At 40.4% G+C, this 26,257-nt stretch overlaps 1 protein-coding gene across 2 annotated transcripts in view; it reads right to left on the bottom strand.

The window, feature by feature from the left end:
- The window catches only part of ARFGEF3 (ARFGEF family member 3), a 183,155-nt gene that overhangs the window by 81,948 nt on the left and 74,950 nt on the right, over positions 1–26,257 (bottom strand). The window contains exons 5-9 of one of the 2 annotated variants that reach the window (XM_081528883.1): positions 24,255–24,323; positions 13,928–14,059; positions 10,595–10,717; positions 7,289–7,331; positions 4,890–4,968 (exon numbers count right to left, since the gene is read on the bottom strand). In XM_081528883.1, the coding sequence (XP_081385009.1) occupies positions 4,890–4,968; positions 7,289–7,331; positions 10,595–10,717; positions 13,928–14,059; positions 24,255–24,323 (446 nt within the window). The remainder of the gene's footprint in view (positions 1–4,889; positions 4,969–7,288; positions 7,332–10,594; positions 10,718–13,927; positions 14,060–24,254; positions 24,324–26,257) is intronic. The other variant, XM_081528884.1, reaches the window with a different exon arrangement.

Raw genomic sequence — 26,257 nt, 5'->3', positions numbered from 1 at the left:
TCCTACAAGTACCTAACAGCAAAGCATGCGACAGCAATACGGCAACCCCAAGGCATCGGACTCGATGACAGAGAGTGCTCATTGCCAAGGAAACTGGCCCGGAAATCTCCTTGGAGACTGAATGCGGCAGCTTTTCTGTGGGCTGCTGCAGTCTGGCAAAATGAGTACTCATGGCCTGGCACGAGTCACTTCATTAGAGGCACACCTTCCACGCAGGCCCTTCACTAGATACACAGATGTGTGTGCACAGGGTGTACATTTCATATTTGTCTGACAATAGGTGAATCTGTGGAATGCACAGGGCAGAAAGGAGCCTAGAAACCAGTCAAGTCTTTCAACACACACTAGGGAATATGTGCTCACTTAGGAGGCCTGTGACTCACTCTGCCTGGCCTTTTGTTTGAACAGGTTGAGTATCTACTGGTCTCACTCTTTGCCTGTCTCTGGATTTCCTCCAGGCTCAAGATCCACAGAGAACAGCTCTTGTAGATGACAGGGGTCCATGAAGAAGCAGAAGAGGCCTGGCAAGGTTACAGTGAAGGCCACCTGGAACCATACCCTCAGTCTCTGGAGTTCTTAAAATCGGTTTTGTTTTGAGCTGTTTTGACTTTACCTCCCTTAGAAACAGATTCAAATTTAGTTAGAAAAGGGAGAGAGAGAGTTAATTGCACAGGAGTGGGATGGAATTAGAATGTGCAATATGAAGGTCACTCTTGCCTCACTGATTCCTCTCTGACATTCTGTTCTGGGAAGAGAGGGAAATGGGGAAATGGTGTGGGAGACCAACAAGCAGAGAATGAAGAAATATCTTCCTAAGCCCAGTGATTCTCCCCCAAATTCTTGGATTTAAACAGCATTGTGTAACTTAACCTGACTAATAAAGTGCTCTATTAATACCGCATCTCCAAGGCATGTGACTTAAGCTGTGTGCCTGAAAGCATTTTCTGAATGCTCCCAGGAGACTGAACATATCATGAGTATACACCCCTATAAAGCTAAAGCCCAAGGAGGTATATAGGCACTGATTTTGGAAATGGATATTGAGAGGAAGTAATGACCATAAAAGCTGAAGCTAAAACTCCAATACTTTGGCCACCTGATGAGAAGAACTGACTCACTGGAAAAGACCCTGATGCTGGGAAAGATTGAAGGCAGGAGGAGAAGGGGACGGCAGAGAAGGGGACGACAGAGAAGGGGACGACAGATGGTTGGATGGCATCATTGACTCGATGGACATGAGTCTCAGTAAGCTCCAGGAGTTGGTAATGGACAGGGAAGCCTGGTGTGCTGCAGTCCATGGGGTCGCAAAGAGTCGGACACAACTGAGCGACTGAACTCAACTGGATGACCATAGCGTGATTTCAGATGAAGAACCTACTTAGAAGAGGTGTCAAGATTAGCCAATAGAAAATAAAAGGACTTAAAGCAATAAATTCAGAAGAAACTATACAGATGTGAAAAAAGAGCACTGTGAAAGAAAGAGCATTGTGAAAGAAAGCATCGTCTTTCTTTCTAACAAAGAAAATGAATAGAACCACCAGAGTGAGAGCGGCCAAGGGCATGGTATCATCTGATCAGGTGAAGGTCTCCCAGTGAAGCTGCACTAAACCTGCTACACCTCAGCTTCTACAGCAACAGAATCCCTGTCATAGGGCAGTGCAGTCACGATGGGAAAGACCATAACCAAACAAGTCTCTAGAGGCAGAATTATGATAAGGAAATTGCTTTGAAAAACCAAGCAAGACTATGAGAATCCTATTAAAAAAATCATGAAGCTCTATAACAATATGCCTAAAGCCACCTTTGATCCAATATTCAATGAGAAATCCTAGAAAACCACGTGCGTGTCACATGAGTTATTTTTTTCCAGTTAAAGCCTATCCTTTAGTTACACGATTCACACATGTTTCCATTTTTTCAGTGACTGATAGAAATGTATAACCTTTAGTTTCTAATACACATAAGTGAACATTTGTGATGTTTGTGCAATGTATTTTTCTAACAATCTACAGTCCAAATTTCTAATGTAAGAAACTCCTAAATCCACTGTAAACTAGAATTAGCACTGATAATTCTGAAAGCAAACAAGCTTTTTAGAGCTAATATTTATCAAATATTTATTATGTGCTGTGCAGCAAAAAAGATTCTACTTATACCAGTACTTCCTGGAAGATATCGATCTGAATGTCTTTAATAATTATTATGCAATAAGCATTACTTAGGACTGTTTAAGGTAAACTAGGTCATATGGTTTCCCTACAGGTAGGGGTCCCTGTAGGTGACATTAGAGCCATTCAGGTTTTAAAGAACATGAACTGAACCCCAGATGCCAGGCAGGTCCTTACTGGACTTTGCTAAAAGCTCATTCTGGACCAACAAACAATGGTATCATTTATAGACCCATAGATTCATTCTCACTTATCTTGATGACTATTTTTAAATTTATTAATGGAATAATTACCTTGAGCTATTACTAGCACTTTTGTAGCACTTAAAATTCTTAGATTTCTCCTTTAGCAAACTACTCAGGAAAAAAAAAAGCTTAACTTCTTTGTTGTCCCTTGGCAGCTCAGTAATGAACATAGCTTTTATATTTTCAAAGTTTTGGTGGTCCTTGGTTTATTTTCTGACAATGCTAAGACCTGAGCGGGGGTGGGCCGAGAAGAAGAATCCTTGACAGCTGGCAACAGCCAGCTGTGTGTTCCCCTGGGAAACATCAACACTTGCTCAGAATGTTAATATCAGATGAGGACTCTCTAAGATGGTGATGGAACAAGATGAAAGCAATCTATAATCACACTTGAACAGAAATTTTAAAAATATCTGTACAATTACAAAAATGACCAAATATCACCCTCCCCTGTAACTGACCCTTGCTGATTCTCCAGTGACAACTCTGGCTCCCATCTAGCCCTCTTGTCTAGATGATGACAACTGGGTTGGCCAAAAAGTTCATAGGGGTTCTCCTGTAAGATTTTATGGAAAAACCAAAGGAGCTTTTTGGCCAACTCAATAGGATGTTCAATGCTAGAATTGTCCCTCACTTTCTGACAGTACCCAGTTCTTGAACAGAATATCCAAGTCCTTTAATCCACCTGACATTACCCAACTCAGGTACAAATCCTATAACAATTCTTAACACCCACCCTTTTACTGGATGCCCCATCATTCCTCATAGTGGACAGGCTCCCTTGCTATAGGAAGTTAATAAACCTAATTCTGTTTATTCTGATCTTCGTGGGCACTGACAATCTTTTAGGTTAATTTTCTAGCTTAATCTATACAAAAACCCTAGAATATTTTATATTACTAATATTACATATTACTATTACGGTTATAATGCAAATTAACAATATATTGAACCATGTTATAATCATTAAGTATATTAATGTTAAAATTATATTACTAATATAATATTACAATATTATGGTATACTTCAATATTATTATTAGGCATATTATTAATATAAAATAACATGATAATAATTACCAATTATAGGATATATAAGCTTAGGGTGGTTGAGATCTTCGATCAAAGTCAAGAGCAAGTAAGGGGCAAAACACGGGTTTTTAACTCCAGTAATCCAACAAAACTGGAGAAGGAAATGGCAACCCACTCCAGTATTCTTGCCTGGAAAATTCCATGGACAGAAGAGCCTGGTGGGCTGCAGTCCATGGGGTCACAGAGAGTCGGATACGACAGAGTGACTAACACACAATCCAACAAAAATAATGCAGTTGAACCAATAGTAAATAAACTGTGATTTATCATAGTATTAGTCACTCAGTCATGTCAGACTCTTTGCAACCCCATGGACTGCAGCACGCCTGGTTTCCCTGTCCTTCACTATGTCCTGGAGTTTGCTCAAACTCCTGTTCATTGAGTAGGTGATGCTATCCAACTATCTCATCCTCTGTTACCCCCTTCTCCCTCCTTCAACCTTTCCCAGCATCAGGGTCTTTTCCAGTGAGTCAGTTCCTTGCATCAGGTGGCCAAAGTGTTGGAGCTTCAGCTTCAGCATCAGTCCTTCCAATGAATAGTCGGGTTGGTTTCCTTTAGAACTGACTGGTTGGATCTCCTTGCAGTCCAGGGGACTCTCAAGAGTCTCTATAATGGGACTGTTTCTCCCAGCTCATGACAATACATAAAATTCTACAGCAAAACATTCTGAATTATCGAATGTCTAGTTTTCATTAAACAATAATGTGTATTTTCCATTTCAAAGGGCACTTTAGAATCCTACTGTGTTGTAGTTAATTATATGTGTATCTAGTAGAGGTTTTCATCTCACCTTGGCAAATCTGGCCTTTTTGTGACTTGGCTTTACTACAGATGCATAAGTTATCAACTTACTGCCTGGAGAGCTGGGGCAATGAACATCACAGATAACCTAATACCACTGATTAAACTGGCATGCAAATAAATGACAAGTATATAAAAGTCAGAATAACACGGTCTTTTAAAAGATAAGTGTGTGAGCTCACAGACTCAGGAGATGTCAGAAAAAATAGAAAATGACCACCCAGGCCAATCCTGCCATTTGGCAGAGGAGAGAGGAGCAATAGTTTGATAAGAAGGCTCATTCAGAGTCATACACCTGAGATGAGCCAGGTTAGGACTAGCCCTCACATCAACTAGCTCTTAGCCAACATTCTTTCCACTAACCTCCATTAGAAAATAGCATCCTTCAGTAATCATGTTCAACCAGGTGGGCTTGCCCAAGATCACTGAATACACTTCTCAGGAATGACAGTGAATTTACCAATGGTGGGGGGTGGGGTGGGGAACCACTGTCCCTATACTCTGCAACTCTAAGTGATGCTGTGGGCAAAAGTTCCTTCAGAAAGAGGCCCTGAGTAGACCAGAGCACTAGTGTTGAAGGCACTTACTTGATGGCGGCTTGGAGCTTCTCACACAGAACAGTGAGCACAGAGACAAGGTCATCACAGAGGGACTCTACTGTTGACCCTTCAAACAGAGGAGGGGACAAGCATTAGACATCGGCAGCGGAGCACTAGAGGCTTCCTCAACACTCCTTCCCATCCTCTGCTTTTGATACTTTCAGACCTGAAAAGATGATTTTCAGATGCTGAGCCTTCCTCAGGCCACCAAAAGTATCAGAGAGAAGAATTAAATATCATCATTCCTTTCCAAGGTAAGACACCCAAAAGATAATCCAGGAAGGAAATACAAGACTATTACTTATAAGTAAAATTCATTCACACTTAACGAAAAAAAATTTGGTTAATTTAAGAAACAACACAATTGATAACAATTTTCTCAGTATTTAGGCCAGCAGACTATACATGTATCCCTTATTCTCTGATAGCTTGAATTTCTGGGTCTTCTGAGCAGATCTGAGTTGTATCCCAGAGAGATAAACTACAGTGGCATGAAAGAAAGATGGGCTTTTCAAAGCAGGAAACTAGGGAAAGGGGCAAAATAAGTTAGTCACCATCTCCACCTATTTCAGCTATTTGTCCAGCATCCTCAGGGAGCAACAGTCAATGTCAGAAAAAATAATTTTCCCTCCAAACACGTTCATGTCCAGAATCTAGCAATAAAAATCCCACAGAATTGTACTGGAAAAAGGCTGAAATTCAGAATCTGTTCAAGTACTGGTCCATAGCTTGTTGACTGCATGAGCTTGGTTAAGCTTCAGTTTTGCTTCAATTAAGCTTAAGTTTTGCCTTTGGCAAGTGGGGTTAAATAATAACAGTCTCAGAACTGCTAGGCCAAGGGAAGTAACAAGTTGGAAGCATCTCCTTTTTAAAATAAAAACCTGTGGAGGTCTATACAAACGTGGCCAAGTATTTGAGGAATGTATAAATGCATGAATGAATGACCATGAGGTCAAAGAAGAGGGAGAAAAAAAATGCCAGGAGTGTAAGAAGAAAAATAAAAATAAAATTGAAAGGTGGCAGGGAAATGAGAAATGGCTGATCCTCAGAATTTAAGGTCTTAAATGCAAAAAAAAAAAAATTGAGAAATGATAAAGTGCAATGATAAAAGACAGTTTAAAATAAATGAACCCATAAGGAATCCTGAAATTTAATTTTAGGTAAATTTCAAATGAGTCCATCAATTTTTTGCTGATACAATATTTAAATATGCATCCTTAACCAAGAGAACTTTGATCTCTTCTTTAGTTTATAAAATCATCCTATATTAAAGTGAAAACATTGTGGGAACTGCAATAATCAAAAGAGATGAAAAATCTTGGCTCATACCACTGAGAGTTTCAAAAGGTGAAAAGACACTGCAGTACTTGTAGCCCAAGAATACAGGGAAATGTGACAAAAACACACTCAAGCAATGCTTTAGAAAATGATCTAAAGCAGTCATTTTCTTTCATTTATTCTTTTTCTCCTAATTGTGGTTGCTTAGCTACTTCTTTCTCTTCCTTACATTCCCTCTCTTTTTCCTTTTCTCTCTACCCCACCCCTTTCTTCCCATTATTAACTGGCAAAAATATCAAAGTAAAATGGTTTTTTTTTCGACATTTAAAAAAATATTTATTTGACTGCACCAGGTCTTAGATATGGCCCTTGGGATCTTCAGTGCAGTATGTGAACTCTGTGGCATGTGGGATCTAGTTCCCTGACCAGGGATTGAACCTGGGCTCCCTGTATTGGGAGTGTAGGGTCTTAGCCACTGGACGACTATGAAAGTACCCTCAACATTTTAAAAATTACTGAATAAAACCCTAGATAAAACTGGCATTTTGGTTTTTCAATCAGATGATTTGAATTTTTCATCTCTTTTAGAGAAGACAATACCATCAAACATTTTTAAGAAAGCAGAGTGCTTGTCTATTATAGTAGACATTTTTTCCTTTCCTATGAGTCAGAATGACAGTTCCTTACCTTGATTTCATTTGCTACTTAAACCTGGCTGTCTGTCTTTCCCTGTGAGATGACTTATTTTTCATAACAAAACTTCATAAACATCCTCCAGGTGTAATAGCACTTGGTGCCAGTCAGGTTTCTGCCACTTTGTATTCCAGTTCTCATTTTAACAGTTAATGAACCTGACTTCATGAAGAGTAAAGTAACTACAAAAACCAGCCTCCAACAGGAAGGTGTGTGAAGAGTTAATTTCCCTGGCACAGTTGGAGCAGGAACAGGTATGGCTGGCACAGGATGTAGGAACAGAAGGAAACAATGGCTGATTAAAGCTAAGCAGAGCCCAAGAGCTTTTACTCAGCGTTACATCTGCATACTGAGCACACAGTAGGTGTTCTTATACCCACTTTTTCAACTGAACGTGCAAAAATCAAATCCAATACCTTGACTCCTGAATTCCTGGGGGGCATCCGGGTTTTCAATTATCTAGTAAGGGAGACACACACAGGACAGTTAGGAGATTCAGGCAAGAAAAATCCTGACTGTTCAACAATGGAAAGGTCTAGGAAACAAAATGTCATCTGAGTGTTCTGGGCTCTGCTAACTTACCTAGGTGCACCTTCCAGCTCTTGATAGCATTTCACTACTCATGGCACTTATGAAAAGGCTATTATGTCTGGAACTAAGTTATTATCAGTTTCAAAAATAACTCAGCCAAGAGTCCACAACTGCCTGGAGGTTAAGCCCCACGGTGCACTAGATCATTCTAGGGTGTTGCAGAGCTATGACTGGGGGCAGTACCTGCCTAAACATGTGCATTCTCTTTGCGCAAAGAACACTTTGTCCCAAAGTCACAAATAGCACTCTGAGTGGCACCTAGTGAATGCAGATTCTTAGTCATAAGAAGGATCAAGTTCCTGGACTTTGACGTACACATCCACGATGGCTGCTAGTCAGAAGCACCAGGCTCCTATTTGAGGGGGGAGGATATTAACTTTCAATTGTCTGACCAGACAGACCACTCCAGGTTATCACTAGGTAGATCTGGGACTATCAGGGTAGAGGCAGAACCTTGAGGGAAGGGAGAAGAGGAAGGAAAAGATATTTACTAGTAGTAAGACTTACTTCCCATTGTAGGGATAATTCAGTGACTACTGAGTTGAGAACAGGAAGGCAGCCCTTCAGTCTCCCTACCTCTTAGCACTGGGGGATAATAAGAAGGCATTTTCATGCCAATTAACTACCAGATATAAATTATTGGCACAGCACTGACCTTTTTAAAGCTTGTTACAGGCACATATTTCTACTAATCTCTGTTCATAAATTTGCAAGCTCAGCAGCTTCCACAGAATTTTGAGGAAGTGCGATGTTAATGCCGACAGCTCAGCACATGGCTAAATATTAAGGTCAGAACAACATTTTTTGGAGGAAATCAGTCTGAATCATTTTTATGGAGAGGAGAACTACTATCTCCTACCCCCCAGATAGTTACATATGGCATTTTTTCTTTTTAAAATGCTTAATAATAATTTAACAATGGCTTTCGTCATCAAAATAATTCAATAATAATGCTTGATAGTAGGGTTTCTGAGGATACAAAACAAAATCAAACTGAGTAATCTGCCCAGGGCATAGGGATGGAGAGGGACTAGACATTAAGTTGATGATACATTTCATGCTAAGTTTTTGGCATTCTAGATTTATTTTCTTTCCACTGTCTTTAAGTCTTTCTAATTCTGAGATGGCCTGTGATGTGTTTCCAGTGATGGGTCATGCTAAGCACTATACACATCTTCTCCAAGTAATGCTAGTGTCCCATGGGAGGACTTGCAGCCTCACCATCCCTAGGGACCACTCCTCTGTAATAGCTTTTTAAAAATAACTATTCTTATGTAGTAAAACTTATGTCTCCCTCTACTAGACTTCAAACATACTTCAAATATTAGCATCCTGAGAATCATGTTTTTCTGGGACACAAAAACATCTCCAGGGACCTACTGAGTAATAGAAAGGAAATTAACAGGAAACACTAATTTTCTATCTAATTTGGGATCTTGCCCCCGGATGGGGTGAGCCCAGATGGTCAGTGACAAGCAGGACCAGAAGGCTGATTCGCCACATCATACACAGGCTACAGGCACACAACCCTCCAGTTTTATCCAGACCTCTGCAACTACACCTGTCACCTTACCTGTCACTCTAACAGAAGAGCAAGATGAGCTAGAATCAGTCTTTTTACTTAAAACCTAAAATTCCCCTACTTAAAAATTTCAAAGTATAATAAACTAATTGAAATCACTTTGAGACAACAAAAAGTTTCATTTTAATGCTTCATCTTAAAACATTACTGTTATAGTATTTCCCACCACATTGCCGTCTAGCAAGGACGGAACGTGACTGTATACTAGTATAAGGACTCTCAACATTTTAGGTTTGTTTCCATTAAAAATACTCTTTTCTCTTAATGTTTTCTACTTACAGACTTGAATTTCTTTTAAACTAATATTTCTACAGCATCATATTCAAAACCATAGTATAAACAAAATAGTTTTTAACAAAGAGAAAGCTAATGTAATAAAAATATCTCAAGTTTAAACAATTTTTTAATAGAAATTCAGGCTTTAGATATAGCAAACAAAATATCAGTTTTTTGTTTTTTTTTTCAGATTAGTGTTTTATTTTTTTAAACACTGGCTGCCAGATCACATGTTAATAACTTGGACTGGACTCAGTAAGGAGACCAGGGCATTTGTTCTGGCTCTTTCATTGATAAGCTCATTAACTTTAGATTTCAGTTTCACCTTTCTGAGCTTCATCTTCCCCACTTGATTTTCTGAGGAATAAAAGAATTTGACCAGATAATCTCTAGTGTTTCACTCAACTCCATAATTTTCTAAATTTTCTAATTTTCTAAAAATTAGAAGATAATTGAAGTTAAAAATCAGAAATAGTTGAAGTTAAACATGAACTCATTTCTATAAAATTAATTTGAGATATTCTGGATTGCCACTGGAGATATCCTATTCTAAAATAATAACAAGTGTTCATTCAGAATACTTTTTGCAGATTTTAAAAAATTTTAATCTCAATTATTAGAGACAGACTTTAAAAAAAAAAAAACACACCAGTTTTGAAGAGGAATCATCTCCTCATTAACACTCCCAGAAGATAATATATACAAGAAGCTGATTACATTTACATTTTTTCCCAGGAATGCTCATTTTAAACAATCTGCTCAAGTTAAGAGCAAAAAGCTCAAGTAGGCTCTGATGACAGAGAGAAGATAAATTCAGCTTCTTCACTGCCACAGTCTTCTATCTCACAAAGAGAAACATATACCTCAAGTCTCAAGGTACGTAATTAACTGCCAGTAATTTTTCATAATTTTGAATTTACTTCACTGTTTGTTAATACATCACAATATTTTTATATAAAATTGTTCAATCTGCAATGTTTAGAACACAATTTTAAAAGAAAAGTGAGCTTTAAAATAATGACTAAAACAATCACCGAAACCACTAGGAAAAAATCTCTCTTTAAACTTTGGAGGGAAACAGGCAAAAACATATTTAAAGGGTTTAATTTATATAAATAAAAGTTCAAGTGAACCAAGCCAGCCCTTCCCAATGTTTCAGTAGGAAGCAGCCCTGGCGGGGGAGGGGAAAGCACAGAAGATGTGGGACACTCATCATGCGATTACAGAGTCACTGGCAAGACCGGGATGAATGTGTGGGTACCGAGAGGCTCACCGTGTTCTCCTGCCTTTGTCGTAACTGTAAAGTCAAGTCACTCAGCATTTGACTGAGAGTTGCCCGCACAGCAGTGTTTATACTACGCTGGTGACAGCTACATATGTATGTTTCAATGCACACCTGGTAAAGAAATAAGATAGCAACATACACACTCTGTAGATATCAGTTCATTACCAACATGCTTTGGAAGTAATAGGAGGGGATGTTAAATTCCTCTTAAATAGAAAGTCAGCCTGATTTAGGACTCGTTATCAATGAGTACTGTTAAATATTTTAAGTCCCTGGGAATTTGTTTTTAATCATAGAGGAAAAGTAATATTTCCCTAAAGACAATCACTCTCCAAAGCTTACTATTCTGAGCATCACAGAAGAATGCAAATGAGTGATTTTTAGATATGCCAAACAGTTCTATCCAAAACAAATTCAGGTGGCTGGAAATTAATCAGGAAAAGTTCTCTCCATGGCAAAATAGGAACAGAATTTATTAACTCCTGGGTTGGGGAAAAGGGTTAATGAATCCCTTTCTCCTCTATAAACAAGTTTGACCTTGGATTAACTCTGTGTTCTTTTGGAAACCTGATAAAGGTGGGACACGTCAGCTGTGTTACTAGGCGGTATGACTTAGGGTAAAAATGTCCCCCCGATTACTAAGCTGCATCTGAATTTAGAAAACTGTGAACAAACTACAAAAAAAAAAACCTGGTGAGAAATTTCCTTGGGAAGCTCTTGTCACTGATTACGTATACCCACTGAAGAAACTCTGCCAGCTCAGCTCATGGGGTTGTTACAGAATATTGGTTCCTACACAGTTGAAACCTGGAGCTCCAAAGTCAAGGTGACTCTGCACCCACAGAGATGCCTCTTATCCTTTTGCTCCTAAGCTGACATTTGAGAGCCAGAGACCATCTCTGGACTGCAGCAAGGACTCCTGTGAAAGATAAATGCCTGCTGGTGCCCTGTTTCTGTTCCCTGTCCTAGATTCTGCTAAGCAAACATAAAGCCAGTCGTGATCTACTAGGGTCTTGCAAGTCTGAATGTCTAGTTGAACATTAGACAACTCCCCGAAGGCTGCAGCATGGAGAAGTTCCAATTTGGGGGGGGGGGCGGAAATCCCTCATTTGATGGTAACGATGTTAAATGGCACGGCTTTTCAGATTTTATTGCCTCTAATTCTTTTAGAAGCTATAGGAATGGACACTGACAATAAATGCATGCTTTAAAAATTTTCCCACTTTTCCCTCTCCATAACGTATGTCATCCTTTTCATTTCGCAAGCATATTTAGTCCCACAAAAAGGAGAAAAGGGGGGCTTCCCTGGCGGCTCAGTGGTAAAGAATCCGCCTGCCAATGTAGGAGACACAGGTTCAATTCCTGATCTGGGAAGATCCCACATGCTGCAGAGCAGCTAAGCCTGTGTACCAAAACTATTAAGCCTGTGCTCTAGAGCCTGGGAACTGCAACTAGTGAAGCCGGAGCACCCTAGAGCCCAGGCTCCACAACAAGAGAAACCACTGCAATGAGAAGCCTGTGCACCACAACTAGAGAAGAGCCTGAGCAGCAACAAAGACCCAGCAGAGCCAAAAATAAAGTTTAAAAAAAAAAGAAAAAAAGGGGGGATTTAATATACCTCGATTATTTTTCTAGGAGTAACTTCAAGACTACAATGAAAATAATAGGGTTCTCACCCAAAGTGAAAGTGAAGTTGCTCAGTTGTGTCCAATTCTTGGGGACCCCATGGACTGTAGCCTACCAGGCTCCTCGGTCCATGGGATTGTCCAGGCAAGAATACTGGAGTGGGGTACCATTTCCTTTTCCAGGGATGGCAAGTTTAATTTGATGACTGATAACTGAGAAGGGAGAGAAACTCAATGTGAATCTTTGCTGCTGCTACTGCTTAAGCTAAACCTTTCTGTTAGGCCTCATTATTAAAAATCTTTTTGTAAAATCAACTAGGTAAAAGCAAATATTTCCTAGCAGTTTAATTTACCTCCTATTGAATGCTTAATATTCCAAATGAGCCGCGAAAACTCAAAAATGTATTTGGAAGTTGGCTTAGATTAATTTAAGTTAAAAAATAAGAGCAAGTTCCAAAATATATATTTGTCAAATTACCATTTTAGGGTATATCAGTTTTAAACTCATTTTCTCAAACAATCATGGATTATAATGTACCTGAAAGTAGAATTTATATGTACTTCGAAAAAAAGTGTTTTAATCTTGAAAGACTTTTACTTTTGCATGTGATGAAATAGTTTAAAAATTGTGAAAATACATCTGAGTGTGATATTTCACTATGATGAAACCAAATTCTCCACAGTGTAATTAGGCACACTCATATTATTTGTACCTTAAGATCTAACAGTTTTCTTTAAATCTTATACTCTCCCAAGAAATGTTTATAACTATTGATCTTTAAGCTCTCTAAGCTCTGACATTATAAATTTAAGGGGGAATTTTAAGCTTAGAAGCATTAAAGATGAGATTAACTATCTGGAGAGCTGAACTACACACTTAATATAAACATGATTTTCCTGAATATGGAAAGCCATTTATAGCCTTCTTTAAAAAACTCTATCAGTCCCTTTAGACCCAAGAAAGAATGCGTTCATGAAGAACTGGATCTGAAGAAACACAAATAGTGCTGTCAACAGATGAATTTCATAAATAATATATTTTTATGACTTTTTAATGTTACCACCATTTTTAATGTTTAGGTGTTATTATTACACATACAAAATGGGACATGACTTACTGCAAGAGGCATTTTATAAAGGGAAAGGTAGGCATGTTTAGTCTGCTTTGAAAAAAGATTAATCTAAGGAGCTCAGTCTACTAAAGTTGTGAATACAAATACTGAATATGACAAAGGATGTCTTTTTAAACTTAAAAATGATCATGTAACTGATAATATCACTTTCTTCAGGTACTCAGAAAGAGATGCTTTATCAGCTATCCTGACATCCTCTAAAGAAAAGTTTCTTAAACTTGTTGTATTAATAATAAATTGGTAAATCAGTAAGGTCTGCAGAACTAGGGTTTCCATAATAAACCTGACTACTGTAATTCAAGGCCAATGATTTTTCACTTTGTGAACATCTTTCTTCCTGTACCTCAGGACAGTACCAAGATGAACACATTGAATCATAGAAGCCCAGAGAATACCATGTCCAAAATCAGGCTGAGTTTCTGGGAAGGGACTCATAAATTTCTTTTCATATCTCCAATATCAGTTCTATCTCCCCACGCCCTTTGCTTTTGTGGTGCAGAACGGACACTTTGGAAGCCTCAGTTCTGCACCTCGACCAGAGGCTCAAAGGGCAAGTCAAATACCTTGTGAAAAGCCACAGGCCCTGGATTGCCAGGGAAGGCACGAAGACACAGGGCAGTGAGGAGTGTCGTAAGGGACATTTTGATCATTTCATGCATTTGCGGACATCCAGCTTTATGGCATGCGAAACACAACTGAGGGGAAAAACATACATCGTTAATGATGTAAAACAGACCCCAAAGCAGAAGGAAAAAGAACTAGAAAACACAAGTCTGTAAGCCATACATAAGCAATGCAAATTTTAGATTATCAAGTCAGTAGACTGATAAATAACAGTACTAGGTTACAACCACGGTAGAATCACTATTATTAAATATGAAGCAGCATAGTGGAATGTAGCAGATAGTCAATACACACTAACCAAAGGGATAATACATTTTAAAGAAGCTGCCACAGTAGAAGTTTGCTTAGCTTTACAAAGTGCATATGACCTTCACTTTATTGAACTGCGCTTTTACCTTCTCTTTCCTATCTGAATGGGGTTAGCAGCATAGCTTTGTTAAAACAGTGCGTGGTTCTGACTGTTAGTCAAGAGCAGAGCTAGTATGTTTCTGATTGGAAAATTTTTATGGAGATGACAGTTTATGGTAATTAAGAAATAGAAAGGATCAGAGATTAAGTAAGCTACAAAAAAGCACAAATGTCTCTTATGTGAATGTCTGTTGATCACAGTAGGACCAATGGAAATTCTGATTATTACTGTAAGTCTAAACTCTACATTGCATCACGGTAACAGCTCAGTAGCTCTGCCATTTCCAGGTAAACAGCAGTAACGAGTGGGTATGTGACAGGAGGCACCTCATCAAACGCAAGTACACAGGCATACACACATACATACACACAGACAGAGCAAACTGAAGTTGCTTTATTATTATTAAGAAATAGCTAGGTAAGTAAATCTAGTCTCATGCTTGGGTAGTGAAATTTGCTGGTTTTCCTTTTGGATCTCAACTTACAAGGAAATTCTTAAAGTGCCCAGGGATATACAAAAAACTGACTATGACTTTGTTCTTTCTCCTTCATGTTCTTCTTGGCTTCAGCTGGCATTTTATTAAAATAGCTTAGGACACCTTAACCCGTCAATTCCTGCACCTTTTCGGGCAGAGCCTTCTGCTTCGTCTGCAGAAGGCCTACCCAACTCTAGCCTCTGCCCAATGAACCAACCCAGAATGAAGCAGAAGGGACCCCTGCATTGCTCCATATGTCTTCTAACTCTGGATAAGTTGTTCAAGGGCCACGCAAGTCAAAGGTTAAAGGAAAGTGCTGAATTTCTTGCAAAGGACTAGTTTGCTCAAAGCCCATCTCTGGCAGTAAGTAACCAAAAACAGACACCCCACAGGAGTCAAACCAGAGTCAGCAAAGAGACTGGCCCATGAGGAAGGCAGGCGTTTCTGGAAGGAAAAGTGGAGAAGCTCCTTAGAATGGGGTTTCCTCACTCCAGTAGCCTCAGCTGGTTTAAAGCAATGGGCCAGCTCTCTTGGCTGATTTTTTTTGCCAGGAGGTGGGGCTACCCCTCCCAGTCCTAAAGCTGCTACTGCTGCTAAGTCGCTTTAGTCGTGTCCGACTCTGTGCGACCCCATAGACGGCAGCCCACCAGGCTCCTTCGTCCCTGGGATTCTCCAGGCAAGAATACTGGAGTGGGTTGCCATTTCCTTCTCCAGTGCATGAAAGTGAAAAGTGAAAGTGAAGTCGCTCAGTCGTGTCTGCCTCTTCGCGACCCCATGGGCTGTAGCCTACCAGGCTCCTCCGTCCGTGGGGTTTCCCAGGCAAGAGTACTGGAGTGGGGTGCCATTGCCTTCTCCGAGTCCTAAAGGGAACATGACAAATAAGATGCTTCCAAGATAAAAAGTACACAGGTGACCTGGTCCATTTTCCTGGATTGTATCTGGAGACCTTCAGCTCCTTAATTGTAAAATATCTTATTCGAGGTATGGCTCACAAATAATGCTATCACAGTGTAGAGTTAAAAAAAAAAAATCACTAGAATCACTGAATATTTAATGAGAGGTCAGCCCAATTAAAAAAATGCTTTAGTGATACCTAGAACCATTACATCAGAACCTTTGGCAGCAGGTCTTGATTTTCAGTGTTTTTTAAATTCCCTGGGAGTAACAGGTGGAACTGTGTTAAACTTCCTATCCTCTGATGGTAATCAAATGCTCAGAAAACATAAACTGAGTATCAATGTGTAAAGATACCCAAACAAGTGGCATATGCCTAATGATCACTTTAATGTACGGTCACAAAAAAAGTAAATGCATCAGTACTTCTGCTTCACATGTAAAACCACCATACAGCCATTCTCTAAATGCCTTGGTAAAGTGGATAAGAATCCCAAGAATTTCAGTTGGTTCCTACATTAATATGGCAAGATTTCACTAACATTTTCTAAGACTGAGGGTATCTGGGAGGCAATATAGCATAGTGATTAATGGCACATATTTGAAATATAAAAAGCCTGGGTTTGAATATCTAAAATTTTTTCAATATTGGTTTTTATTTATGAACAAATCAACATAAAATAAGTCCAGATGGCAGTGGGAGGAGCAGTGCTGCTGACCTGCTTACAAAGGAAGTATGTCGACAGTGGAGTGGGTGCAATCAGACTTCAGCCTGGAGACCCCTTCCTCCCATCCACCTTAGGGTCTTCCTGACCTAAAGTCACTGGGCAAGCAAATTAACCTCCCTTTCCTTGGGATTCTTTATATAGTTGGGTTATGGTAAAGATCAAAAGAAGATGTGTAGGAAATGCTACTTATTGACATGTCCTAGGAACACAACCATCAGTAGTTACATTAACCACTGTTTTGGAATTAAGGGATGGAGGATGGATGGAACGAAAACGGGAGACTCCTGAAAGTAAAATCTTAAAGAGAAAAAAAAAGGTCTTTGAGCGAGACTCTGCTTGAGCTTGATAACATGCTATAGGATCAAAGACTAGAAGCTTTCCATGACTAAGATCAAACCAACAAATAAATATTTACAAATGAGGCTTTCTCATGTAGAAAAATTCCACAGAGCAGCCTTTACCAGGCATGAGAATATGCTCCAAATCTTACCAATGAAACAATATTATTATTATCCATCTTCAATTCAGCTTCACAGAGCTTCAGGCTATGGCACCACCTCTTCCTTTACCCCTAAGGCCTTGGCAATTTTTACTCTGATAGTTTTTCCTATATTAAGGTAACTACCCTCAGAACACTCAACACGTCTGCTAACTTGAACGTAATAGTAAGAGAAATACTAAGGGTCTCGCTTTCAACCAATAAAAGAATTTTGTATCCATATGGAGTTTTAGTAATGATCATTCATGAAATTAAACAGAAAACATGTTGGCTGTTTCATAGCTGTCCAATTCTAAATTCATTTCATATTTCTTATTCCTCCTGCATCACAGAAGACTCTATTCTGAAAAACTGTCATCACTGCCATTTAATTAAGCAAGTTAAAGTTAGACACACAAATGAAGGCTGCCTTCTTATTTACATTTTCAGTGCTTAATGATCCTTTTACAGTTTCAGCAGTACCTTAGGAAAACAGCATCATTTTTCATACTTAAGTACACATTTCATTTCCTGATCAACAGGTTCCAGGGTAAGCACTGTTCTTGAGTAAACAGTCAATGCAGACCGGAGTAAGAAAGAAGAATGTGTGAATTCTTCCCCCAACATTTCCACAGGTGATTTAAATGATTTAAATGTTTTTATAAATTGTTTCCTTAGCTATATCTAAAGTAACAATAGGAGAAAAGATCTTTTTAAGTGAAAGACTTATTTTTATGAGAAATTCAACTACAATCAAGAAAGCTTCCAAGAGCTAAGTGGTAGTTTTAGGCTGAAATGTCCTGCTTTAAAAATAGAGATGCAGATTTTTCAAAGGCTAAATTGGCAGGTGGAAAGCATGTGAGAATCTGCAAAATCACTGGGTCTCACTATGTCTACAGAATACCATTATTTTTGTGGCAGTCTCCTTTGTAGTTCATTCTTCTTGTTGATGAAAAATTATTTCTTAAGCAATTTCCACGGTGAAAATCCAAAGGGCTGTAAGCTATTTTGCCAATTTGAGGAAACATACAATGAAGGCAAAGTAAGAAAAATGCTTATTCCTATCAGGTGTATCTGAAGTAAACAATGATTTCAAATAATTCTACTACTATCCTTTCTTAAATTACACAAGCATCATTCACTTAATAATCTACTATCTGTAACTGCTGATCCATAAACTTGAGAAATGGAATATTTCCTGCCATCAGTAAAGAAGGATGTCACAGTGACTGGCAACTGCGGCCACCACGGATGATGACCTGGTGAACCCTGGGGTATTCTCTTGAATATCTGACATTTAGCAGCCATCAAACTGCAGCCACTCCCCACGGTGAGCCCTAAGGAAACTCAGGATGTGGAAACACGGGATACTGGCCCCAGGTAAGTGAGGCACTTATCAAACGAATGAATTCAGTGAGCCCAGACTCTAGCATTTTCCCATACCTAGAAAAGTGCTAAATTCCTTAACTTGACTTATCTGGTTTCTTTAAATTAACAGTAATCTTTTGATGTTCCTGACTACCTGCCCTTTGATGCAAATCTCCTATATATCTTAGCCCCTCCCCTCGCCTCCTCAGAGCAATTTTCAGAGCTATCTGAGACTTTGTGTCCCAGGCTACAGTCCTCAGTTTGCCCCAAATAATACTTAACTTTCACATTGTGCAATTTTTTTTTCAGCAAGCTTATATTTATAAGTTGTTCTTAGGCTTTCCATATAAATAGATCTACTCCATACTTGTCTTATGCCAGATTATATAAATATGGATTGGGGTAGGAGGCATATTTTCACAAGTTAACAGTGGCCCGAAAACATACACTCAGAAGGAACAGTGGCAGATTAAATCATTAAAAGCATTTAAGAAATATGTTTGATATATATCAAGCAATGACAAACGGGAAGGAGAAAACGTGGACAGGGTTTAGCGGAACATGAAGAAAGACAAGGGAAATTAGAAGAATCAAAATGCTGCACTTACAAGGCGGCCACCATTAAGAGGATGTTATTGCTGGTGGGAGTCCCTACTTCATGGGGGTGGCTCGATTCACCATGGCAGAGAGGCATGACAGCTCTCACCTAGGTCTTAGCAGAATGCTATCTTTAGATCTCATTTTAATGAGATTATACCAATATTCACTTATGGCAGTGCTTCTCAAAGTTTAATATGCTTATGAATCACATGGGATATCTTATTACAAGGCAGATTCTTATTCAGAGGTCTGAGTCGGGGTTCAAGGATCTGCATTTCTAATAAGCTCCCAGGCATCTGCCAAGTGGATCACACTTGAGGTTGTACAGCCTCACAACTCCTTTCAATACGGTTTTACATTACAGCTTGCTGGAGAGAACAGTAACTATCAGAGCAGTGATTCTCAACTTGACTTCTATAGTAGAATCAGCCAGTGAAAGTGAAAAAAGCAAAAGTGTTAGTCACTCAGCTGTTTCCAGTCTTTGCAATCCCATGGACTGTAGCCTGCCAGGCTCCTCTGTCCATGGGATTCTCCGGGCAAGAATAGTGGAGTGGGTTGCCATTCCCTTCTCCAGGGGAATCTTCTCAACCCAGGGATCAACTAGGGGCTTCACAAAATTTGTAAGCCCAGGTCCCTTCAAGATAAAAACACTCAGAATTCCTAAGGTGACACCAGGCGTCTTATTTTCACTAATACTTCCCAGTTGATTCAAATGTGTAGGCTTTGAGGAGAACCACCAACATAAAAGTAGGGCCTCCAATGTTATGTAACTGTAAGTAGCCCCTACATAAGAGAATTCATTTTGGAAGGGTAAAGAGAAGTCAAAATCTAATCAAGTAACTACTGAAAACAGCCAGCCTTATTCAGGAACCTATGCAACCTTGTGGAAGCCTGTCTTTTGTTCTGATCTTCAATCATTGTTTGTAGCAAACTGAGGCACACTATTCCCTTCATAAAAAGATCTATTTGAAAGATAAAAGGCAAGATCAATGCTGTGTCTGCAGGGTGCTCACCCCTGGGAGTGGTATGGATGAAGGGAGGGGCAGCCCCTTGGAGGAATACCACCAACTTCCATGAGGCAAGTGTTAAGGGTCCCTGTGAGTGGCTTTTCTATGACCAGACTATGAAACACGTTCTACAGGCTGTAGAGACTGAAAGCTCAGTCACACCAACCAGTCTTGCTTCCCAGTACTATCGCTTCCTAGCTGTGTGGCTTGGAAAGTTGGTGGATCTCTCTCTGTGCCAGCTGCCTTATCTGTAAAACACGGATAATCAATAGCTCCTGCTTCACAGTACTGTTGTGCAGTTTATATGATTTAATACAGGGAAAATTCTTAGAATGGTGCCTCGCAGAGAGTAAGCACTAAATATGTATTAAAGGCAGCCATGTAACACTTTGAGTATAAGCACTTGTCTCTTTTTCATATTATTTATTTATTTATTTTTGGCTGTGCTGGGTCTTCACTGCTGTGTGGGCTTTCTCTAGCTGCGGCCAGCGGGGGTTACTCCGTAGTTGGAGTGCACAGGCTTTCTCATTGCAGTGGCTTCTTCTCTTGTTGCAGAGCATGGGCTCTAGGGCATTCAGGATTTAGTAGCTGTGGCATGTGGGCTCAGTAGTTGCAGCTCTCAGGCTCTAGAGCAGAGGCTCAATAGTTGTGGGATTAACTGCTCTGTAGCACATGGGATCTTCCCGGACCTGGGATCGAACCCATGTCTCCTGCACTGGGAGGCGGATTCTTTACCACTGAGCCACCAGGGAAGGCCCCTGTAGTTATCTCTTGTCACTACAAGCGATGTTATGTTTTCAAGTCTCCTCAGAATGATCAGTTCTGAGCGGGAATGGCCACAGCAAGCAGTGAACCCAGAACTCTTAGCTAATACCTGATGGAAGTACACTGAGTTGCTTCCAAGCCTGGTGGATAAAAGATCCACTGTTCTCAGCAGGAGAACAGTTTCCAGGGTATTTCAATTACTGGCTTTTGATCGGGGCTGCTGGATTAAGTGAGGCCCTGGCACTGGCACCTGCCTGCTCGTGGTGCTCCTGGATGTCTCTGCCTCTCTCGGCAGACTGGTGTGTAGACATCCTCCCCCAGGGACTGGCCAGCTGCAAGAGCTGGATTCTTACTCCTCTGAACGTGGTATCCAAGCCAGGTCCAGGCTAGCACAGAGGAGCTATTCTGAACACTGCCATTTATCAAAAGCACTTTGAAGTGGTGATGATTATGGCCCTTACAAAGCAGTCTCCATCCCCCTGCTGATGCTGAACAATCCGCCCCTGTGTCCAGTCACCAGCGAGGCGTGGGGCTTCGAAGCTAGGCCTGGAGGAACCTGCAGTCTCAGCTGTTAAGGTCCACCATGGGCAGGGAGGTGGTAGGACCTTCTGGTGGGTTTGTACAAGAGGCACAGCCTGAAAACATCCTCTGGAACCCTGCACACTGTCAAGGGAGGACCCCCACTATCAAATACTGGATGAAAAATTTCTTTTTACGATCCTTACCAAGTCCTTCCTTCAGAGGACCAAGTCCTTCCTTCAGAGGAATACAGTCCCAAGCCCCTATCCTGAACTAGAAGTCAAAGCTAGCACTGGAAGTAAGGCATTTTTCTGCGAAGGTCTGACCCCTGCTTTGTGACCTTCAAGCTGATGTTCTGCTACAAACTCTTCCAACTGGGGGATCTCAGTGGGCTGCAGGTAGGACAAGAAGGTAGGGGGAGTCAGCTTGCTACCGTGGTCTCAGGAAGCCAGCCCCGTCGATGACCCATCCCTTTAGGGTCCTGGCCGGATCACCATTATTTAGCGGAAGCCTGGATGTCATCAATCTGCTGTTCCAGAAAAGCAGAAGCTAACGTTAACCCAGCGTTTACTATGTGGCCCCCTGCACTGAAAGCTTTTTACATGGGTTCTCTTTTTCTTGTCTAACTGGCACAACCACACACTGCGAGATAGCGAGACAGGTGCTGTTAGCGTTGCTTTTACACAGAGAACAAACACAAACCCAGGGAGGTATCCAAGGCAACCCTGCTGGGAGGTAGGAGGGCCAGGATTTATATCCAAACATAGTGAGTCTCCGGAGCCCACGCTCTCACTACCACGCTCAATGCCTTTATCTGTATATTGCTCTTGGGTTGAGATTTTTTTTTTTAATTATTTTTTCTTTATAGGTTCTTATAGAGACCACCGTGTGTGTGTGTGTGTGTGACCACTGTGTTAGAGACCACCGTGTGTGTGTGTGTGTGTGTGTGTGTGTGTGTGGTTTTATGTTTCATTCTCTCTACAAAGGCCTGCTAAGTCTCTACTCTGTCTTCCAGATCCCCACTGAGAACACCTTTGACTTGGGTGGCCCATAGCAGTGTGAATCTGCTGTTTAGGAATTGTTGGGCTGGCCAAAAAGTTAATTTGGTCAGTGAATCCGCTGTTCAATAAAGTTCTTGCTGAAAATGAAAACTGTGTCCTTTATTTTTACGTAAACCCCAATGAACTTTTTGACCACAATGAGATACATAACAAGTCTTTTCAGATTCTCATTCAAAAACCTGGTGAGGATGATAAAGGCACTCTCCCTCTCAAAGGGAGCTTGGGAACCCCTGGTGGCCTGCACAGTCCTGAGGGTCCTACAACAGCCTGTCTTCCTTGCCTACCTCCCTCCTTGGAAGGGGACGGGCTCGCCAGTGAGTGACACACTGCATTTCCTGTCTTGTGCTTCATACAGCAAAGAACCAACAAGCATCCTACATGCCAATCCTGTTTCTTGCTCTGATCAAATGCTACATTTGTCATTTTAAAAGCAAACCAGCGTGGGGTATCTAAAATAGTTACACTCCTAGAAACAGAGAATAGAATGGTGATTGCTGGGGGGCCAGGGGGAAGGGGAGATGGAGAGTTACTGTTCAATGTGTATAAAGTTTCAGTTATACAAGATGAGCAAGTTCTAGAGTTCTGCTATACAACATCACACTATGGTTAATGTTACTGAGTTGTACACTTCAAAGTGTGTTAAGATCTCATGTTAAGAGTTCTTACCACAGCTATTTTTTTTTAAAAACCCAAACCTACAAATGATAAGATCACTCACTGGTATCTCTTAAAATTCAACTAAAAATACTGATAGCTATTCTATTTATTTAGTTACATAGAGTGAAACATACAAATATGGTAATGAAAAATATTCTTTCTACCTACCTAAATACACATTTGAGAACTGATTTATACTGTAGTGAGGGGTCAGCTATCTATTTTTCTTTTGACTGACATATAAAATGTTCTACCTGCTCAAAAATAATTTTCTCAATTTTCAGTCAATGCCACACAATACCACAAAAGATCAGGTATCAGTCATAAATCCTACTCATGATAATGTTCACTATGTATGAGGAGGGATATATTAACTAGCTTAATTGTGGCAATTATTTCACAATGTATATGCATATCAAAGCACTGAACATTTTTGCAGAGTATACCTCAATGATGAGAAAAAGAGGAAAAAAAGAAAACATGTCCAAAGTGCTAAGCGTCTACCTGGTATACTCAGTAAATGGTAATCATTACAGTTTAAAAAAATACCCATGACTGCTGAGAGCTAGGTTTTCTTTTTCTGCATAATATTTCAGAATTCAGAATATCATTGGCTCATTGAGGTCTGCGTGTGTACTCTTGTCAAAACATACAAATCCTGAAGATATCCTTTTCAAGAGGTGGAAGGAAATTTATTTTAAGCATATTAAAGTATGGCTTTGGAATGATGCCATATCCAAAAGCCAAAGTTATACACCAGACATTCAGGAAGCCAAGCTTTCTGTTGGACATACTCTTGGGAGTGCTGAAGGTACACATTACTCTAGGCTGCAATACAGATGGAAAAGAGAAGGTTTTCCAACGATCGTTATAAAATGTGTTCCTCAGAGTTTAGGAGACGGGGATGCAATTGAATCAATAAACATCGTCCCTAAATCTCATGCTTGGTTTTTTAAAACCTATTTTTTAAAAAGATCAAATCCTCTTCAGTTAACCTTAGGAAAAGTAGTGAGTGTAATACCTAGGTATAGCAGCATCAGGAGAACCAGTACTGTTATTTCCATGGTTAAAGCCTCAAGTCAAGCAAACCAGAGCATGCAGAGCACTGACGGAGTGGCCCAAATAGCCTGCTTCCCACCGATCAACTCCTTAGTGAAAATTCCCCACGTTAATGATCAGAGAAGGGCTCACCCCACTGCTGCAGCTCAGCTCCACCCCAGCATTTCTCCCAGGTGGGGGTAAAGCAGCTGTGAGCAGACAGCACAAACAAGCAACGCTCGAGGGGCGAGGGGAACGAGTACTTACCTCAGCGATCTTCAGCACTGCACTCCCATTCAGGTCAAAGGTTGGAGTGTAGGTTATGCAGAGTAAAACCTTTAACAGCCACGAAGTAGGCGGAGGAAGAAAAAGACAAGGGATTAGAATTCTACAAATAAATTTCCATTTCACATGCCACTTACAGGCAGTCTTGTTTTATGACTTTTTTGCTCTTTGCTTTATTTAATATGTTTGTTTCTATTCCACTCACTGCTCTCTAATTAGTGGTCACACATTGCCCAATAAAATAGAGACTAATAAAGTAAAGGCTGAAAACTTCTCCTCAAGGAAAGAACCATTCTAAGACTGGCCAGAGATAGCTTTCCTCAACAACTCCAGGAGGTCTGTCTAGTAATAAAGAAGATCAGGCTCAGTGCTAGGTCCTGAACATGAACTACCTAAATTGATTTTTTAGTGTCATTACTGTTGTCCTCATTTTACTGGTAAGGAAACGGAAGCTCAGAACCATTAAATAAGCTGCCCAAAGTCACATAGGTACCAGCTGTAGAGCAGAGATCTAAACCCAAGTAATCTGACTCCATGCCCTGCCCAACTATGTAATACTGTCTCTATATCTTTCTAGACTCAAGCGTCACTATATTTTTCTGTTCCTGTCACTTCTCAGATCCACAAGGGATTAGACAGTCTTTTATGGGCACTTTGTTCTTTCTTGCTTTACCTCCCTCAGAACACTGCCCAGGGCTTATTTATTAGTCTCAAGTTCCCCTTATTCTCCAAGTTACATAGACAATTAGTTGATGACATTTACAAGATTTTTAAGGACCATTAAAAATTCCACTTTCTACTTGCAGAGCTATTAGGGAATAGATCAATAGAAGCTCAGGGCATTTTAAGAATTGCTTCTAATTTTGTAGATGAGAAGCTAGCCTCTCCCCTGTCTATTTGGCTTCCGATGGTGCACATTATCTCGCTGGTGGTCCCAGACGAGAAATTGCTGGTGTCTGCTCCTCTATCCCCAAACCCTACAGCCATGTCTAGTCTGCAGCTCAGCTTGTCAGTGGCAGCCTCAGAGGACGTTTCTCATCTGGTTCTTCCTAACTCATGAAAGAGCAACGAAGCCTGGCATATTTGCCTAAATCAGAACATACTGCTCGTCAGCACATCCAAAAGCACAACTGTCCCATGGAACAAAGAACCTCTCCTAATCTCTCAGTCTTAGTTACTAGCCAGGCCAGCCCTAGGAACAGTCACACCTTCAGAGAAAGCAAATAGGAATACAATTAAAGAAGGAAAAAGGGAATTCTTGCCATTTTTAGTCACAAGGTTAGATAACTTCACTGTGGGTCTGCTCCTCCATCTTTTGCTCCTTAAGGAACCTGATGGTTGAGAGTCAACTTCAGATAAAAAGCATCTGAAAGCTACGCTGGCTGAGAAAGAGGCATTGTGGGATATACTACCCCGTGGCCTCATGGGAAAAGGCTTTCTTTTGTGTGATGACTCTCTTTTGGGGGTTGGGGTCTAGTACGCAAGAAGGGATGAAAGCTGAGGACAGCAATGCCACCAGGTCCTAAATTGGCTTGGGGAGAGGCCATGTCTTCTAGTGTCTCTGTACTTGATGGTACCTCTGCCTGACACCCTCCTGTCCTCCACTCCTCCCATGCTTGTTCCTCACGTGGGTCATCTGTCGGCTTCTTTGCAGTCTCAGCTCAAATGTCACCCCCTCAGGCATGTGGCTCTCCCTGAACACACTCTCTGAAATGGCCTCTCTCACAGCTTCTTGTTTCATTTGCTTCAGAGCAAGCACCAGTTTCATAAATTAATGGTTATAATCTTTCCATCAGACTATAACATCCACTGGGCATCTGAAAGGTCCTCAAGGCTTTCTCATATGAGGCTTTCTTACTATGATTTCTTTCTGCCTTGAATGGCTTCTCTTTCTCGAGTTATTTCTTTTTTCTAAGTAGGGGGTATGAGAGAGTGCCTGGTGGAAGTGGTGGTCTGGGGAGGTTAATTGGCCCATCTGGGCTCTT

The sequence above is a fragment of the Giraffa tippelskirchi genome, chromosome 9 (assembly GCF_054371585.1).
Source record: "Giraffa tippelskirchi isolate mGirTip1 chromosome 9, T2T-mGirTip1v1.2.pri, whole genome shotgun sequence".
NCBI lineage: Eukaryota > Metazoa > Chordata > Mammalia > Artiodactyla > Giraffidae > Giraffa > Giraffa tippelskirchi.
This window is presented reverse-complemented; position numbering and strand designations above follow the sequence as displayed.